The 21,058-nt window shown below is 34.7% G+C and overlaps 2 protein-coding genes across 2 annotated transcripts; one reads left to right on the forward strand and one right to left on the reverse strand.

Annotated features, from left to right (window-relative positions):
- Window positions 1–3,930: 3,930 nt before the first annotated feature.
- On the forward strand, window positions 3,931–8,199 carry LOC141659550 (large ribosomal subunit protein uL18-like). The gene is made up of 9 exons (XM_074466469.1): window positions 3,931–4,018; window positions 5,154–5,223; window positions 5,325–5,416; window positions 5,628–5,754; window positions 6,407–6,486; window positions 6,586–6,702; window positions 7,135–7,269; window positions 7,347–7,516; window positions 7,851–8,199. The coding sequence occupies exons 1-9, from the start codon at window positions 4,016–4,018 to the stop codon at window positions 7,960–7,962; spliced, it is 906 nt and encodes a 301-aa protein (XP_074322570.1). The 5' UTR covers window positions 3,931–4,015; the 3' UTR covers window positions 7,963–8,199.
- Window positions 8,200–18,774: 10,575 nt separating this feature from the next.
- Window positions 18,775–19,341, reverse strand: LOC141661323 (uncharacterized). The gene has a single exon (XM_074468307.1). The coding sequence runs from the start codon at window positions 19,339–19,341 to the stop codon at window positions 18,775–18,777; it is 567 nt and encodes a 188-aa protein (XP_074324408.1).
- Between the last annotated feature and the right edge of the window lie 1,717 nt (window positions 19,342–21,058).

A 21,058-nucleotide genomic window follows, 5' to 3' on the forward strand; every position in this document is an offset into this window, starting at 1 on the left:
CATCCCACCATTCTGGATACCCAATAATTTTGAAACATCCCTCCTTGATGTGTTTCGTACCACCACAATGGTTGCACTTGAGCTGGGTTTTATCCTCTCACCGGAATGACGAGGATTCCGACATGCGTTTCACGAGGAGCCCACTACCAATCTCTGATGGTTCTCATCCCAATGATGAGTCGCTGGCCATTATGTCGCGACGTGCAATCTCCCGTCGTATAAATGCGTAGGCTGCGTCAAGGGTGGGTAGTGGATCTTGATGCAATATATCCCTCTTTTCTTTGTCTAGAGTATCACTTACTCCGGCCAGAAATTAGTACAATCTTTGTCTTTGTATGAAGGAATTAATTGAAGTAATGTCCTCTGCACACTTCGTGGGGTTGGGCATTCCTTCCACAGAGTGTTTAGCTTACTAAAATAAACTTCTATAGTGTCCTTCCCTTGTCTCATAGTTGCTGCCTTTGAGCTTAGATCATGGATCTGGAGCTCGTATCTCCCATTGCTAAGGAGAGTTTCAATTCCCTTCCATAGTTCCCGGGCAGTCTTGCAATCCATAAATTGGTTCACAAGATCTCCATTAATGTTTTCAATGATCCAAGATAAGACGGTCGAGTCCTTTTGAGCCCACTATTGGTACTCAGGGTCATTTGGTGAAACGAGATTGGCTGTGATTTGGTTGAGCCTACCTCGACCACCAATAGCAATATGCAATTATTTGCACCATTTGGTGTAATTAGCGAAAGTTTCTCGGCAACACATACCGTTTGTGGTATTCCGGTTTCTGGGAGGTTTGAATTTTTGTGTAGTTTCTGAAATAATTGGAACATTTGTTCCATAGAGACTAATTGTGTTTCGGCTGATTGTGTTATGGTTTCTGGTTCATCAACCTGAATCCCAAGTCAAACCTTAGGGCTCTGATATCATGAAGAAAATATGCGGAATCATGTTGTTGGTATTGAATACCTTTTTTCATATATTAATTTATTGAAGGGAGGCTCCCATTTATACACAAACAATCTAGAGAAATAAGGAACTAACTACCATAAATACAGCCTAAATTATAGCCTAAAGACATATTATGTTCCTTTAATTATGGAACAAATAAGGCTATTTCCTACAGTTACTTGTTAACATTGATGTTGATTTTAACTTGTACATGTATATGTTTGCAGGATGTGCATCCAGGCCCTGTTAACCATATCCTTCTTCATCTTCAGGATTCACATAGATCTTCTGATATTTGGAGGTTAGGGGGTGATGATATGTTGAAGTGTCAGCGTAAAAAACCTAATAATCAAGATGATCTTCCACCGCTAGATGTTCGTATGGTTCCTTTGCTTCAGGCTACTGGTTTTTATAGTGTAGTCGGGTAGCATCTTTACAGCTTGATTGGAGTCTTATATCAGCTCTTGTTGAGAAATGACGGCCAGAGATTCATACATTTCACTTGCATATAGGAGATGTCACTATTACTCTGCAGGATGTAGCTATTCTTTTATGATTTCCTGTTGATGGTGATGCTGTTATTTCTGATGTCACCCCTGACCCTAATATGACTTGGCCTACTTATATTGGTGAGATATTTGGCAGCACTCCCGATCCGAAAAAAGACATGAATGGATAAAGAGTTCGTTTGACCTTTATTTCTTCACGTGTTCCACCCCATTTACCACATGATGCATCAGCATCTAAAATTCGGTTTCAAGTGTTGTGTTATTTAGTTCATCTGTGAGGTGGTGTATTATTTACTGATCATCCGGGAGGTCTCTTCCATCCCATGCTTTTGCATTTTTATCGTGACCTAGACAGATGTTGGGATTTTTTTTGGGGGGCTGCACTTCTTGCATATTTGTATAGGGAGCTATGCAAGACAAGTAAGAAGGACATTGGTGCGGTATCCGATTGTCTTATATTATTGTAGTTATGGGCATGGGAGAGATTTTCCACTCTTCCTCCCACTCACACCCCTGTCCCTTAATTTGATGCTCGTTTTCAGGAGGGGCAATCTACATCTCCACGTGGACTCAAGTATTTTACCACTTTTTAATATTTCAGGGTTCATTAAACCCCAAATTGGGTTTTAGAATCACTTAAATGAATGTGATATAATATGGAAAGTGTTGGGCTTTAGATTCTTTGAACTCTGATTTGTTGCTTAAAAAATGCTTGGTTTTGTTTGGATCAACAAAAGATTGTGTATTTTGAAAACCGGGAGAAAATGCTAACAAAGGTTTTCACAATTTCATCGAACTTTAAACAGAAACACCTTGAGTTTTTGCTACTTTTTCTCAGAATTTGCATCATACAACAAAAAGCGGTTCTTTTTAAGAGAATAACTTACTTTGACAATGTCTTGTAGATAACAAAGGTATGTTCTGATCCATTGCGGCAAACCGGGTTGTATTTTTTTGTCTCAAATCAACATCATTTTATTAGATTAAAACCAAAAGCATGAGTCATGAACAATTCTGAGATAATATAGATAAGAATAATATACATTCAACCCTTAGCATCCACCAGACTATTCTAACAATTATTTATACCAACAAACTTCTCAATGGGGTTCATACATCATCTAGTACATGGTCAAAACAAACAACATAAACGTTTGTATTATGTTAAATTGCAGATTATGTTAATCGACTAATGGTTGTGAGACGACTACCTTGTTTCAACTATGGTGGAGAAAGACGTAACGACAGAGGGTTTCACTTCAGACCTAACAAAAAAGATCGTGATATCAATAGAATGAAAGTAGTTATGTCTGTTACTTGAATGATGAATTACTGAACAATAAAATGATCCAACCTTGTTAATTTATGGAAGTGCTCTTAATCATTGAAAGCAATAATGAAAAAAATCGTAAAATACATATACAACAACAAGACCGACACTAACGAATTGATAAATTGGACTGTTGTAGAGAAGCAAATAATATTTTTAAGTTAATTTTGCAGCATTACACAGTGGCACGTTTGGGTGTATCTCACACCTTGCACTTGCATACATGCAGTCTAGTGGGTTATCCTTTTTCGAGGATGAGGACGCGCCTTAATATTTGCTGTAAGTCATGACTATATACATACGTTTACGAACAGGGGAGACAACTGGTATCAGAAAGTTATAATCGATCGAGGAGATGCTTCATCCGTAAAGTACCGAAATCATAATCGAGCATTTAACTTTCATGACTAAGCCACATATCTAGGTTTTTCTCAATCGAACATAAGTTGGAGTTAATTTTAAAAGTCGTTCGAAAACTAATATCGAGCCTCATAATAAGAAATCAAGCATATATTGACTTCATGATCCCTAAAAACTGCGCAGAACTTGATCATCTTTAAATAAAGAGACATATGCACATTGTATAAGATTGAATAAGAAGAGTTAAACGAGTCGCTATCAAATAATTAGGCAACAAATGTTGATATGTTTTGACATTCAACGTGCGAAATTATAAACCATGAAATACATAAAATGCAATTTAGTATATTATAAATTTAAGATTTTTTTATGTATTATTTGTTTCTTTTTATTCCAATTTTTAAATGAAGACAATTAAAAACTAAAATCCATTATATTACCGATAATAACAAAATTACCGAAAAATAATAAAAAGAGTGAAAATTAGAAGGGAACTCAAAATTGTGGAATATAAATTATATACCTAATCCCTTACTCCTGAGTTTTAAAAAGGGTGAAAGCTAAGTTAAATGGTTTCACTTACAATTCTAAATAGTTTTTAAAAGAAACGAAAACAAGTGGCGATAAATATAAATTTTACATAATCTACCTCCAAAACTGTCTTATCTTTGGGATAAAAATACTTTGGCTTAATAACGGGGAGCAAGCCCTAGCTTAGTGTTTATTTATCTGGGCCGGTTGACGGTAACCAGAAACAGCCCATTGGTCCTTCCTGTTCCCAAAGCCCAATTCAGTAGGCATATATTCTCATCTCCTCTCGCTAAAACCCTAGCTTCTTCGCAGCCTCTCTCCATACTCAACTAGCGCAACAATGGTAAACACTCTTATTGTTATGTTAATTCATATATTATGTATGCATTTTTCAGTTGTACGTATAGATTTAATTGTAAAAATTCATCATTTTAATTTTTTTATGTATTTTTTTAATTTCCAGGACTAGAATATGTGATTGTTGTGTTATGTAATTGTTATATTTTGGTGTAATTTAAATTCAGAGTTTTCGTTAATATGTAGTGTTTTAAGCTGGATTTGAAGTATGCCTGTGACTTGTACGTCTTAATTTGTTTATGTATCTGATTATGTAGCACTTCTCGAGATTGCGGTTAATTTTAATTCGGAGTTTTTGTTGATATATAGTGTTTTTAGCTGGATTTGAAGCATGCCTGACTTGTGCATTTTAAGTTTATGTATCTGGTTGTATAGCATTTCTCGAGATTGCGTGTAATTTTAATTCGGAGTTTTTGTTATTATGTAGTGTTTTAAGCTGGATTAGAAGTATGCCTGTGATATATACGTCTTAATTTGTTTATGTATCTGGTTATGTAACATTTCTCGAGATTGCGGTTAATTTTAATTCGAAGTTTTTGTTGATATATAGTGTTTTTAGCTGGATTTGAAGCATGCCTGACTTGTGCATTTTAAGTTTATGTATCTGGTTGTATAGCATTTCTCGAGATTGCGTGTAATTTTAATTCGGAGTTTTTGTTATTATGTAGTGTTTTAAGCTGGATTAGAAGTATGCCTGTGATATATACGTCTTAATTTGTTTATGTATCTGGTTATGTAACATTTCTCGAGATTGCGGTTAATTTTAATTCAGAGTTTTTGTTGATATATAGTGTTTTTAGCTGGATTTGAAGCATGCCTGACTTGTGCATTTTAAGTTTATGTATCTGGTTGTATAGTATTTCTCGAGATTGCGTGTAATTTTAATTCGGAGTTTTTGTTAATATATAGTGTTTTTAGCTGGATTTGAAGTATGCCTGTGACTTGTACGTAATGTGAAGTTTTTCGTAATTAGTTTGTGTATCCGGTTATGTTAATTTGTTCATGTATCCGGTTATGTTCAATTTCTTGATATTGCGTGTAATCTAGGTTCAGAGTTTTGGCTGATATTTAGTAGTGTTAGTTGGATTTAAAGTATGCTTATGTTAATATTGGTTATTCAGGTGTTTGTGAAAGCTAACAAACCGAGGGCTTACTTCAAGAGGTTTCAGGTTAAGTTTAAGAGAAGGCGAGGTAAACATTGAGATGTTTTATTTGTATCGGTTTATAGATTTGGTTTAAGTAGGTTTTAGTATATCTTTAAATGTTTTTACTGATGGACTGTGTTTTTGTAGAGGGAAAAACCGATTACCGTGCCAGGATTCGCTTGATCAATCAGGACAAGAACAAGTACAACACTCCCAAGTACCGTTTTGTTGTGCGATTTGTATCCTTAATACTGTTTGTATGAAATTGTAGTCCTGTGTTTAATTTATTTCCGCAAGTTGCAATTATATGTTGTCCTCATCCAAGTTTTCGTTTGGCATCATATCTAGTGTAGGCGTGTCTGCAAATTACAATTTCTTTTGCCATCACAATCTCGAGATAGTAGCTTAACCTTTTTATATGTATGAGTTCATCCTTAATATAGCTTTTAGACAAACAAGGATATCACTGCACAGATAATCTCTGCTACCATTGCTGGGGATATGGTTCTTGCAGCAGCTTATTCACATGAGCTTCCTCGATACGGCCTTGAAGTAGGTCTTACAAATTATGCTGCAGGTATAAGAAAATTTCATTATGGTTTATTTTTTAATAGTGTTTAGCTTTAACTTTTGCAAACTGAAGGAATCAAACTATGGAACTTGTTAAGGTAGGGAAACAATATCCTGAGTCTTGGGCACAGTAGAGGTAGATGGCATGTAGTTATGAGTAGTCTCAAACCAAGAACTTATTATAACATTCATGCCAATTTATACATGATAATGGTACATTCACATAGCTGACAGAAGACAATGGCTGGAGGCAGGGTGATCAGTAGATTGATTGACACTTAGTAACTATGTTACTCGGACTCTTCATTTTACCTTGGAGTACCCGTGTCGGACACTCGACACTCGGACATGGACACTCGGACTTGGACACTTATTTTAGGCCAAAAACATGTAAATTTTTCAAAATGTTGCCGAGTCCGATACTTGGACATGTGTCCATGTCGGATTCTTCTAGCCGAGTCCGAGTAACATAGCTTAGTAATGAGATGCCGCAGCAATGTAGACTATGTACTTGTACTTGTAGAGGACTTATCTTAATTTTGATGATAGTATAAGCATGATAATAAGATATATATGGAACTGGCTAACGGGTACAACTATCTGTTAAATTTGACACGCTGTCAGCTATGTCATTAACATGCCATTAAACTATCTATCAGCTTACTGCACGGGACTTCTCTTAGCCCGACGTGTTTTGAAAAAGCTTGAAATGGATGATGAGTACGAGGGCAATGTTGAGGTGAGACTGTTACTTTTCATTAATAGTATCTGAATAATATTTACTGCTGTTGAAATTTTAAATTACAGTATCTTGATTCTTTATAAATCTGTCTTTCAGGCAACTGGGGAGGATTATTCAGTTGAACCGGCAGAGAGCCGGAGACCCTTCCGGGCTTTACTTGATGTTGGTCTTTTGAGGACTACTACAGGAAATCGTGTCTTCGGTGCTCTTAAGGTATGTGATGGCATATAAAAAAACATTAAGTTTTAATGTTTTTCGTCACAAGCCTCCTCATTCTTTTTTTCACAGTAATATTGCATCTCTTGATACGAATTGGTAACAGTTTACAATTTCGGAGATGATGCTAAAATGCAACATTTTTTCTTGTTGCTTCCACAAGTAATGTTATTTATTAAAACTAATTTAAATGGTATTAATTATGGTCATACAATTTTTACTGTTTTTTGTGTTGAAATATCATTGTATCCACTGACGGGGAGTCCTAGTATATGCTTGTATGTACTAAATGCCAGCATGCATTATTGTATGTAACTCAGGTTTCAATTATAAAGTGCACCTCTGATGTACAAGTAGTTTGGTATTTGTTTAGCATGTTAGTTGCTCATGTTTGTGCTTATGTACTAGAACTTATTCAGTTAATTGTAGGGTGCTTTGGATGGTGGCCTTGACATTCCTCACAGTGAAAAAAGATTTGCTGGCTACTCAAAAGATTCTAAACAGCTTGATGCTGAGGTTCACCACAAGTATATCTATGGTGGCCATGTTGCTGCATACATGAGGGTGAGGATCATTCATTCTGATCGATTCTAATCGTACTTGCACTATCGTTAGTGACTATATCTTAATTTTCCTTGCAGACACTGATTGAAGATGAACCCGAGAAATATCAAACTCACTTCTCATTATATGCTAAGAAAGGAATTGATGCAGATAATATTGAAGAGCTTTACAAGAAAGTTCATGCAGCAATCCGTGCAGATCCAACAGTTAAGAAGTCTGACAAACAGCAACCCAAGGAGCACAAGAGGTATGCGAGCTAATAAGCTGTTCAAAGCATTATTCATAACAGTTACTTTTTAGTACTATTCTTTGTTTCTTGTTGACTTGTTAATAATCCTAATCTTTCAGCAGAATATTATAATCTTCCTAGACAGCTTGCTTGAAAAATCCTAGTTTCAATGAGCTAAAAAATTAAATAATGCTAGTTTATTCCCAGTGTCATGGTTTCTGGTTTCTGCTATTGTGCTACCATTCTTCCCCTTGATAATATTGAACCATTCATACAGAGTTGCAGTTGTGTAGTGGGATTTTGCTACATCTGACTTAATTTTTGTTGGTAACTATGTGAATGTATGGTGCAGGTACAACTTGAAGAAACTTACATATGATGAAAGGAAGAACAAGTTGATTGAGCGCTTGAATGCCCTTAATAATGCTGCCGGAGCTGATGATGATGAAGAGGAGGATGATTAGATAAATCATTGAATGTTTGAATGATATCTTCTCCAGTTATCCCAGTAGTTCAGTACCATTTTGTTTTCTCAGTTCCCTGAATTTTGCACATTTAGTAATGTTAATGTTACAAGTAGTTCATCTTTCATTCTAAACAAGCAAAAAGTGATATGCTCTGCTACAATCATATTTTTTTGGGCTTATGTTTTTTTAATGTTTTTTATTTTGTGGGTTTAATTGATATTGTCATTGATATTATTCGCGAAGTCTATTTGGGTAAATGATGAATCAAATATTTTATCTATCTTATAGGTTTATATGTAATTTTATTCTGATATTGGAAGTATGTTCTGCTGCAATCAAATGTTTTTGGGTTGTGTTTTTTATAGATATTAATTATAAATCCCTTATCGGTATTTAAGATGATTCAATTAAATGTTTGGCATTCTTGTTCCCTCTTACTCGAGGGAAGCAATTATTACTGTATTATCAGAAAAATACAATTCAAATTCTTTGGAATAATAATTGTTGATATGAGATTAAATTATTTTGTATCTCTTAAGGTGATACTTGAATGAGGAAGACTCTCTTGCCAAGCTTGGTGTATCCAGAAAGTTAAATCCTGAACTGAGCAGATATAACTTGAAACACTTCAGGCTATGTAAGATTACGGAACATGTTTATCATTTGGAGCTTCTTTTAGTATCTGTTTATTACTGTTTTTTTAGTTTGATGTTCCTACTTCAACTGTATTGACCTCTGTGTGCAAACTTTTAATGAGACGCATACAATTTAGTTCTTCCCTGCTAAATTTTTTTCCATCTGTTGTTATGTAATTAATTGGATGACTCTTGAATTACATAAATTTATGTCAACTGTTGGTTCCCCTGGTATTAAACATGTAGACCTTTGGCTTTACAATTCCTTGATAACTTTAACTTGTATAGCCTATATAAACACTACTCTATGTACTTTGTTGAAAGGTGGGTGAATAAAATGATGATCTTTTCTCTCTAGTTTTCTCTATTCTCCATTTTTTTAAGAGATCAAAGTAATTAAGAGTACTAAATTATGTTATCATTAAGGATATACATGTTATATAGTTTTAGCAATTGGCTTCCAGTTCAGACCCTGAACAAACCAAAACTTTTCAGCATCTCAGGTCCTGAACATCTAGTCTCAGGCCCTGAACATTGCAGAAACGTTTTCAGCATACCATCAGGTCCTGATCTTCCAATCTCAGGCCCAGAACATTGCAGAAACTTTTCAGCACACCATCAGGTCCTGTGCTTCCAACCTCAGATCCTGAACATTGAAGAAACTTATTTCATGGCACATCATCAGGCCCTGAACCTCTTGCCTCAGGTCCTGAACATTGCATAAATTCATGCTCATGAATTTCTGTTGTATCTCAAATTGGTTCTCTTTCGTGTGCATGCTTCGTTAACACTTTTATAATAAGCACATTCACTCAATATTTAAAAATATACAAGGAAAGCACATATGCATTATATTTAAAAATGCATGATAATATAACATGATGATGGTGTATTTAATTCAATCTATTGGTACATTGAATGCAATCTACTGTATAAAATGACTAATTATGATAAAGTCAAATCTGATCAGTTTCAAAGAATACCAATTTACTCTATGAAGATGATTTTATCTGAAAAAGTATAAAATACGAAAAATGTAGAAAATTCCGGGACCTTTCCATAATGGTAAGGCTTGTTGAAAATGAACAAGTAATGAATTCAATAAACATATATTTGTGGACTGTAGAATCAGAATCAGCTCCTAATTATGATAGTATTTTGATATTTAAGACATCGAAATCGCGGTATATGGTAATGGAATGTAAAGACAAAAGGTAGATATTGAAAAGATATTTCCAGAATTGTATGACTCATAATATTTGAACTAATATTCGATTTAATATGAATTTTAGAAGTCACTGCATATCATCCTGAAGATTACACAAAATGCTGATTTTGTCATACTTATAAGCAGATTTTGAAAAAAAAACCGCAAAGAAGGAAAATTGTAGATAATCAAAAAAAACTTTACAACGAGTATAAGCTCAATAAATTCCGATGAATAATGAATCAGATACAAAATATACAAGAATCAGACACAAAACAAGCACATAAAGATCATCCAATTGCAACCGAAACAAAGTAAACTAAAAATAATATAGGAAACACCTATCTTAGTAAACATGACATGACCTTTATGGATATGCATGCACAAGAACAATATATCCTTTTAACTATTAAAACAAGTACATATTATTGTGCAAGCTCGAAAGATGTCACATAATGATAATACAATTACGATACAAACAACTCAACCAAATTCAACAGGAACTGAACCTTACTATATAAACTTGAGTGTTATGGTACCTTATGTAGAGACCAGAAGTAATGATCACCTAGTACTTGTGTTATAAAGAAAATCTTGTAATCTGCTAAACCAACTTCTCCTTTTGCCACACCCGGTTGATGACAGATCTTCTTAACATTCGTGCTTATAACGTGATACAATAGAATAAATTATATATATAAGATATAAAGAGAATAGAGAAAACTAGAGAGAAAAGAAAAATTTGATCACTGAAGAGACGTCTTCCAAGGATGATCAAACACCTGAAATTGTTGATAATGAAGAGATCTCGATAAATTATATTATTTCAGGAAAGAGGTGGAACATAAAAAAATTGTCATGGATGATATATTTGCATATGCAGCTGCACTTGACATTTCTGAGGAAATCGAGGATCATAAGTCTAGATCGATCTATGAATGTAAAAGAAGAAATGATTGGCCAAAGTGGAAAGAAGCTATTGAAGCATAATTGAAATCAATTGAAAAACGCCAAGTTTTTGGACCTATTGTCCAAACACCTGCAAGTGTAAAACCCGTTGGATATAGATGGGTATTTGTGCGTAAAAGAAATGAGAAAAAATGAAATTGTGAGATACAAGGTACGCCTTGTTGCTCAAGGCTTCTCACAAAGACCGGGAATCGATTACGAATAAACTTATTCCCCGGTAATGGATGCAACAACATATAGATTTTTGATAAGTTTATCAATTCTAGAAGGGCTCTGAATGAATTTAATGGATGTTGTGACTGCCTACTTGTATGGGTCACTCGATAGTGACATTTACGTGAAGATCCCTGCTGGATTAAAAATGCTTGAAGCATATAGTTCAAGACCCCGAGAGATTTACTCAATTAAATTGTAAAGATCATTATATCATTATACGGATTGAAACAATCGGGTCGTATGTGGTACAATCGTCTCAGTGAATACCTTTTGAAAGATGGATATTCTAATAATGTAATATGTCCATGTGTTTTTATTAAAAGGACAAAATTGGGGTTTACTATCATTGTTATCTACGATGATGATTTAAACATCATTGGAACTCCAGATGAACTCCATGAGACGATTGGTAATTTGAAAAGTGAATTTGAAATGAAAGACTTGGGAAAAACAAAGTTATGTCATGGTTTTCAGGTTGAGCATTTATCTAAAAGAATCTTTGTCCACCAGTCCTCATATATTGAAAAGATCCTTAAAAGATTTATTATGGATAAATCATATCATGTGAGTACACCCATGGTTGTTCGCTCACTTGAAAAGAAAAAGGATCTATTTCGCCCAAGAGAAAAAGGAGAAGAACTTCTTGATCCCGAAGTACCATATTTGAGTGTCATTAGCGCACTAATGTATCTTGCCAATTGTACACATCCTGATATTTCATTTTCTGTTAATTTATTGGCAAGACATAGTTCTGCTCCAACTCGAAGACACTGGACTGGTGTGAAATAAATATTCAAGTATCTTCGAGGAACAATGGATTTGGGTTTGTTTTATCCTAAAGACTCAAGAGTTGAATTAGTTGGTTATGCAGATGCAGGATATCGGTCTGATCCCCACAAAGGAAGATCACAAACATGTTACATATTCACATATGGTGATTCCGTAATAACGTGGCGATCTAGAAAACAGTCTCTTGCAGCAACTTCTTCAAATCATGTTGAGTTGCTAGCACTTCATGAAGCAAGTCGAGAGTGCGTGTGGCTAAGGTCTTTAGTCCACCATATTCGAGAATCTTGTGGTCTTTCAGCCAATGAAGGGGGTCTTACAGTTCTATTCGAATATAACGAAGCATGTATCACTCAGACTAGAGAATGGTATATTAAAGGAGATCAAACAAAGCACATTGATCCAGAGTTCTTCTTTACCCATGAACTTCAGCAAAGAGGTGAAATTGATGTTTGTCAGGTTCGATCATGTGAAAATCCAACAGATATGTTCATTAAAGTGCTTCCTACATCTTCCTTCGAGAAAGTGGTACACAAGATTGGAATGCGCAAACTTCGAGATATATTGGAATGAGGAGGAGATATGATATTTCTTTTATATCACATTTCGTACAACACATGTACTCTTTTTCCTTCACTAGGGGTTTTTCCCACTGGGTTTTTCCTAGTAAGGTTTTAACGAGGCATGATTTTAATACTTTGTTGAAAGGTGGGTGAATAGAAGGATGATCATTTTTCTCTAGTTTTCTCTATTCTCTTTATATCTTATATATATAATTTATTCTATTGTATCATCTGTCTATTTTTTAAGTACATCTTTATTAATCTTAGTCATATATCATCGCCTAATAAAATATTTTTATAATTTATATTTTTAATAATCTATTATCTTTATAATAGTGCAACATCAAGTTTTTGGGGAAACATTTTATTCAAAATTACTGTTTTGGCCATGTATTTTAATAAATATAAAAAATAGTTGTTGTTAATAGGAATCAAACCCATGCCAACTATTTGCAAATTAAACACATCAACCGCTTGAGCGATACTTTTGGTTAAACTTTTATAACATTAAGTACTCAGTTAGAACTTATTTATTTACACGAGGTGTCTTGCCTTACGATAGGAATTGAACCTATGTCAACTATTTGCAAATTAAACACGTCAACCAACCCAGAGACAATTTTGATTAAATTTTTATAACATTGAGTATTGAGTTAGAACTTATTTATTTACACGAGGTATCCTGCCTTATATTAACTTTTATATTTATTTTAATATTTATATAGAACATAGATTGAATAACTCATTTCAATATTCTAACTTTACACTTATAACAAACATATGACTTCAACCAATTGAGCTAGAAGCTCATTTGGTTAAATTTTAATAAAATCAAGTATTGAGTTACATACTTCTTTCTATATTTCGGGTGACTAAACCTATACAATTCAATATTTATATATAATAAAATTATTCTAAGACTTGGGTAATTAGCTGATTAAAATATAATAACTTTACTCATGTGCAACAACGTGATTATAATTTATTTTAATTTATACATTCAATAAATAACTTCTTGTTGATAATATATTATCATATTAACTTGTTGATAATATCTTACCATATAATAATTTATTAATTATCGAAAATCAGATAATTAACTAACATCGACATACTAACTTTATACTCATGTAACAACTAAGGATATAATCAATCTGAGTCGAGTCGAAAACTGTCAAGCTCGTACTCGATTAAAAATATCCGGGTTCGAGCATGAACTCGAGTTCAACCGAGTTTTAAATTTCAAAACTCGAGATTCAGGTTGTAAAAAGTTCGATAGGTTCAAATTTTTAGGGAAAACATATAATTCAAAATTAATATTTTACGCCCTTATTTGAATAAATATGGAAAAATATTATTGCCTTGTATAATTGAACATGTGACACCTATATTCAAACATGTGACTTCAATCGATTTAATTAGTGGCTCATTTGATTATATTTTGATAACGTCAAATATTGTGTTATATATTTGTTTATTTATATTGGATGGCTAAACCTATATGATCTAATATCAAATTATTGATATATAATAAAATTATTCTAAGACTTGAGTAATTAGCTCACTACAATATACTAACTTTATACTTATGTACAACCATGTGATTTTAATTATTATTTTTATTTTTAAAAAAATTATAAATATTAAATAAATAACTTGTTGATATTATGTTACCATATTAACTTATTGATAATATGTTACAATTTAATAATAATTTATTAAATATTGAGACTTGGGATACTTGGTTAATTAACTCACTTCGAAATACCAACTTTACAACAACTAAGGGTATAATCAAGCCGAGCCGAGTCGAAAACTTCCTAACTTGAACTCGATTAAAAATGTCTGAGCTCAAGCACGAGTTCGGTTTCACCCGAATCTTAAATCAAGTATGAAACTTGGGTCGTAAATAGTCCGGTAGCCTCAAGTTCGGCATAAAAACTTGAATCAATATCACCAAAATATTGACAAAAACTCGAAATATGATAGGTTATGCTCGAATTCGATTCAAATAAAAAAATAAAATAAATTATAAAATATTAAATATCTAGATAAAAATATATTTCTATTAAAAAATAATATCGGCTCGATAAGACTCGTGAACCTTATGAGCCGATTAATTTGAAGTTCGAGTTCGACCGTGCAAAAGATTACTAATTTGCCTCCATATTTTGATAAACATGACACCTAAATATTATAATATTTTTGGTATTTCCAGTTGAAAAAATCATTGAGACTTAATAGAAAATTATTATTTTTAATGATAATAGTGCACTCTAAACTTTACATTCGCGACACAATATAAATTTAAGGATGTTTGTCATTACAATAGTCTTTCTAACATTAACCACACAATATGGTATGAAATAACACACAAATATCGTAAAAGTACACAAAAAATAGCATTTTTTTATAAATAAAGTTAGCCCGTTCTCTGCACGGGTAATAAAGCTAGTTTATAATAATGTTCCCAACATATTTTCATTTTGTTACCGCCAGAGTGAATAAAAATAAACGGTAAACCAAAAATAAACCCAAATATGCCTGATATGTCCCTCTCGAATCGGGATACGAGGAGTATAAGATCTACATTTATCTTGCCTCTAGGAGTATTATAATGTTTTGAGGAAGAAACAAATTTGGAAAGTTACAAAAATAGTTGAATTTACTTAATATCTTTGAAAAAATTGGTGTTACACTTGTTTGCATGGCACTCTTTTAGACTTCTACCAACCCTCACATCCTTTTTTTATCAGTTCATTTATTTATATTTTTTACAAACATCCCCAGCCACACCATGGATCAAAGTTATATTGTTTGCACTACGATAAAATTTATTCAAGTAAATGTTTTTTTTGGTTGTATAAATCTTAGTCTTATTGTACCAATCGATATCTGTAACCTATTAAATGTTCATATACCGAAAATCATTTGTTTTGTGAAATCTAATATGTTGAGTAAATACCGAATGTATGATATGTGCAAGGTCAGAACCTTGCTGTTGCAAATCCTGATGCAAAGGCAATCACAGGGATCAACAAGGTAACTGCATATGAAGCATTCTGTTCAACTTCCAAAGTGCAACGGGTAATACAGTCTAAACGAGGTCACCACATAAAGGGGGCTAACCATCTTAGCTCTGATCCATTTCCATATGACAGATAGTACAATGCATATGAAGCCTTCTGTTCAACTTCCAAGGTGCAACGGGTAATACAGTCTAAACGAGATCACCGCATAAAGAGGGCTAACCATCTTAGCTCTGATCCATTTCCATATGACAGATTGTGCAATGCATATGAAGCCTTCTGTTCAACTTCCAAGGTGCAACATGTAATACAATCTAAACGAGGTCACCGCATAAAGGGGGCTAACCATCTTAGCTCTGATCCATTTCCATATGACAGATAGTACAATTTCTTCAAGCCATCTTCCGAGAAAGCTTCACGACGTATTAGCCTTTGCCTGAGAAAAAAAAACTTAGACTAATGTCAACATATCAGGTTTTATATATAAATCACCATTTTTACGGATATTTCGAATGTAAACCATAATCAATACCACGATTTAATCAGCAGAAAGTATGTTTTCACCATTACTGTAAATCTAATTAGAAAGACCCGCTAACATGCAATAGAAAGGGAACTAATATCAACAAATGGATAAATAATTTTGTTAGTTCCTAAAATATCAATTATTCTTCTTTCGGTGACCCCTGCAATAATAATTGTATGCACTAAATCTTCTCAAACAACCACATTACACACACAGTCACACACATAATTTATAGTAACAACATAAAATGCCATGCAATTATAAACCCTTTCAACTTAAAATAATACAGGACAATTGAGGAAAAATAAGAATAAATTTAGGAGGTACTTAAAAGGGTTATGTAAAAAAATGTTAAGGTATCATTTATATGGTTGTCATGGTCATGGCTTTAATCATTTCTCTAGTATGCTAGAGTTTATGGCATGACTAGATTCTCGAAAATGAAGAGAAAATATTATTTAAACCAAAACATATGGTTGAATTAATAATAGACGATTCAATACCCAAGGAATGAAGGAATGTGAAGTGTGCATTGATCCCAGTTGAAGAATAGAAATGACCGATAAAATCAAAGTGTTAGTCCTAAATATGTTGTTTTGATCGGCTCAGAAGGAATGCAATCCTAAAAAGAACTTAATGGACTAATGCTCTCATAACTTGAGGTTCTACTCCGACAAATGATCATAATTTGAACTAATATCCTAATTTAATACTAATAGTTATAACTAGAACTTTATAACTTTGAACTAATGCTCTGGCTAAAATTGGTGGGCTTGTGAGGAAAGTTTTTAATGTTTCGAAGCTTTATTTACATTGATCATCCCACATCAACTTCTTGTTCTTTGAAGCCTCTTTAATAACCTTGAAGAAAAGAATGCATTTTTTAGAGGCTTGTGGTATGAAACGACGAAGGGCCGCTATACATCCAGTGAGGCGTTGAACCTCTTTAATGGTCGAAGGGTCTTTCATTTTAGATATAGCTTTTATTTGTGAGGGGTCAGCCTCGATTCCTCGTTGGGAGACAAGAAATCATAAGAATTTTCCAGATGTTAGAGCAAAAGAACATTTTAACGGATTTAGTTGCATGTTATCACGACGAACGTTCTCAAAGGTTTCTCGAAGGTCGAGGGAATGACCGCTTGAAAATTTTGACTTTGTTATCATATCGTCGACATACACCTCAAGGTTTCGATCCAACTGATTTTTAAATATTTTATCCATCATATGCTGAAACGTTGGTCCGATATTGATCAACCCAAAAAGCATGTTTCAGTATGTGAAGACACCTCGATGTGTTATAAACGCCGTTTGTTCCCAATCTTGATCATCCATCCTGATTTGATTATAGCCTGAGAACGCATCCGTGAAAGATAACAGTTCATGACCAGCCATTGCGTCGATAAGTTGAGCTATATTTGACAAAGTATAATAATCCTTAGGGCATGCTCTGTTGAGGTCGAATTAATCAACACACATTCTCCATTTTCCATTACTTTTCTTAACCAGGACAACATTAGCAATCCGTGTAGGAAATTTCACTAGCTCGATAAAACGAGCCACTAAAAGTCGATCAAGCTCTTCGTCGATAGCTCGACGTTTTTCTTTCGAGAAAGTCCGCATCTTTTGTCTGAAAGGATACTTTTGACGGTCGACATGCAGAGAGTCTTGCAACGTCGGTTGGATTTCCAGGCATGTCAGATGGTGACCATGCAAATATGTCCGAGAACTCTCGAAGCAACCTCGTTTATTCATCTTTTATCTGATGATTTAAAATTTTTCCAATTTTAACCGTTTTGCCAGGGGAATTTTCATCAATCAAAACCTCGACCGTTTCACCGACATGTGAGAACGAAGGATCATTGGGGGTGTCGATGATGCTACCAGGATCTATCTGAACGACTTCGTCGACGGATTGAGTATCATTATCCTGCTTCTTATGCACAACGGTAGTGAAGTAGCATTGTCTTGACACAGCTTGGTCGTCACACATCTCTCCCACTCCAAACTCAGTCGGGAAATTCATTTTTTTGTGGGGGATCGACGTAATGGCTTCTAATGCCGAGATTGTCTTTTGACCTAGTATGACATTGTGACTTGAGGTTTCACTTAATACGTGGAACTTAACTATCGTCCATACTTGGCAAGACATCGTGCTGAAAAGCACCAGCATGTCAATTGTCCCTACCACTTTTACCTCATTACCTGTGAAGCCATAAAGAGGTGAATGGGTATTTTCTAGCTTTCTATCGCCTGTATCCATTCGCGCTAAGGCGTGATGATAGAGGATGTCGACAGAACTACCGTTATCGACAAGGATCTCTTTTACTGTGTTAGTACCGATTTTGGCGGTGATAACCAGCGCATCTTGATGGCCTCGTATGATGTTTGGGGCATAGTCCTCGTCCGAGAAGGATATGGCGAGAGATGGAGAAGACTTGTATCTTTTGGGACATTGAGGATTAACTTTACACACTTCTCGGGCGTACGACTTACGAGAGTTGTTTGACATGCCTCCGGTGGTGTAACCCCCGAAGATTACATCGATTATTCTGTCATCTTATCTCTGATGAGTCTGGCCTTGTCCTTCGATATAATGAACGAAATGGCCTTTCCTGATTTTGGATTCAATGAGATTGCTTTATTGGTAGTATTGTTATGTTGTGTGTCCAGTATCTTCATGATAGTCGCAATACCGAGAACGCGGAGGACGACCCGGCTTCATCGGCCTCAGGGGTCGAAAGTCGGGTTTCGTCTTTAAAATTGCCTAAATCTTTGTATTATCGAATATGAGTTTAGTAAACTCTTTATCTTTTCTGTCCCGGGGCTGCCATTTTTGGTCTGAGATAGACCGTCGTTGATATTCATGACTCATCGGGGTTCAATGTTCTTCCTTTCTATTATCTCTTCTTGCTGGTGAATGTCGAGGGGATTTGGAATTATATCCTCGCGATCTCGGAGTCTGGGGACTATGAGCTCTTGACCTGTCATATTTGTAACTAGAGCGTCTCGGAGATCTTATACTACCCACTGCCTCTTGAAGTGTCATACGGTGTTCAACAATCTGGAACGCCGCATGGAGGTGTCGAGGAAGTTTTTCTATGAGTTCTTCTATTAAAATGCCATGTCGGCTTCCATCAATGCCCGCTGCTAAATAATTCATCGCCAAAGACTCCTCTAGGTCTGTTATCTCAGATATAGCTTGACGAAAGTGACCTAAATAGCTTCTCAGGGATTCGCTAGGCCGTTGTCGCATCATAATCAAAGATGCTGTAATTTTTCCCCCTTTGTAGTTGCTTGAAAATCTTGTCTGAAATTTAGTCTTCAACGTAGTCCAAGAGCCGATTGACCTAAATGGGAGATTGTTGTACCAACGTAGGGCTGTGCCTTGTAAGCATGTAGAGAACAATTGGCAACGGGCGACTTCAGAGTGTCTGTAAAATGCCATTCGACCGTCAAAGGTGTTAAGGAAACCCGATGGATCAGAGGATCCATCAAATTGATCAAGTGTCGGAGTTTTTAAAGTCCTGTCTATTTTTGCTTTCTCGATACTTCGAGAGAGAGGGCTTTTCACAGGGGTTTCGAACCTTGATTAAGTGCGAACTAGATCTCGCAACTGGGCCATATCTTCCTGCATTTTTAGGAACTCTTCCTGTGAGATCGAGTCTGTTGACATCGATCCTTGCGGAGTCCCCCCTGAAGACACTGTCTCGGGGTGTCGGGGCCTTGAATATATAAACTCGGTAGAAACCTCCTCTTCGTCATAATAGTAATCATCATCGTCCTCCGAAAGCTCTACATAATCAAGTTCCGCATCACCACCTTCCTTAATCGAAACTTGTTTCAACTCTTGCTGCAAACGTTGAGTTTCTCTTATTTTTTCCAATTTCGCCTCTAATCTATGAGTTTCAGCCTCTAACATCTTGAGCTCTTCGTCCGAGCCTTCTGCACCATCCATCTCTTACTCTCGTAAGAGTTTCTTCTGCTTCAACTTTTGTAAGTGCAACTTAGCATCACTGGATAGCACATACTTCCCCTTTTTTGTTAAAACACGAGAATGAGTATCCTTAATAATTTTCCTATTGCGTTTAACTGGTTGTCTCAGTGCCTGAGATCCCTCAGGTGAGGGGTTTTCCTCCACCGGAAACAACCGTCTTGGTTTAAGGGTCAGCGATATTTTATCATTTTCTGCAGGAGCAACATGTTCTGATTTTTAAACAGTTTGGATCTCAGTCGTGTTCCCACATTTCTCTGGATCTGTTTCTTCAATGATCATGTTGGAGTATCAAATTTAAGAGTTCTTTCTAGCGCCAAATAATGAACCTAAATTTGAGTCATGTTTATACGAGAAATTATACTCTTTATTGATATTTCTTTTTCCAACCTTTTACAAGTTAGACCATTAGTCTGTATTTATAGGAAGCCAAACCTTTTTTGGGCTTTTTCTTTTAGAATTGGGCCTTTTATTGATTTTTTTTATTACAAACTCTTATTTTAAGATTCTAATTTCCTATTTTAAATTCTTTCTCTTTTTTTACCCAGCAGAAGTATACGTACACAACAATATTTTTAAACTAAAACGAGTGTTCAGGACTTGAAAGAGCCCTCGACACTGCATATTTATTAGAATTTCACCTCCATTGCAAAAAGTTTTATAAGTATATGTTTGTTATGAGACGTTAATTATTTCTCTGGTCTTCGTGGGATATTTTTATTTAGAGTAATGTTACGTTCTCCAAAATTCTTCTTCTCATCGGAAAATTTTCTAATTTTTCTTTGAGGGATATTTTCTCTGGTCTTTTTTATTTTTTAATTGTTTCTTATCCCTCATCGACCATTTTCTTAGAAGATAAAGATTTTTTTGGTCGATAAGAAATTATTAACTCTCGTTACTTTAATTTGGTTGACCAGGCAAGTCTCCTTCTTCTAACGTTAATATTACAATATTTTCCCGAATTTAATATAAAAAACAAAAAAATAGAAAATGATTCATTTTACTTTCTTTTCTAATTTTTTAAAAAATGGGACGAAAATCCGAAAACAAAATGAAGTAAATTTCTCCCCAAATTCACATCTTTTTTTCCACTTTTTGACAAAAAAATATTCAAGAATAAGCTGAATAAACCAATTCTTTCTATTTATTTTCTTTTCTCTTATATATATGG

This window comes from Apium graveolens, chromosome 5 (assembly GCF_009905375.1).
Source record: "Apium graveolens cultivar Ventura chromosome 5, ASM990537v1, whole genome shotgun sequence".
NCBI lineage: Eukaryota > Viridiplantae > Streptophyta > Magnoliopsida > Apiales > Apiaceae > Apium > Apium graveolens.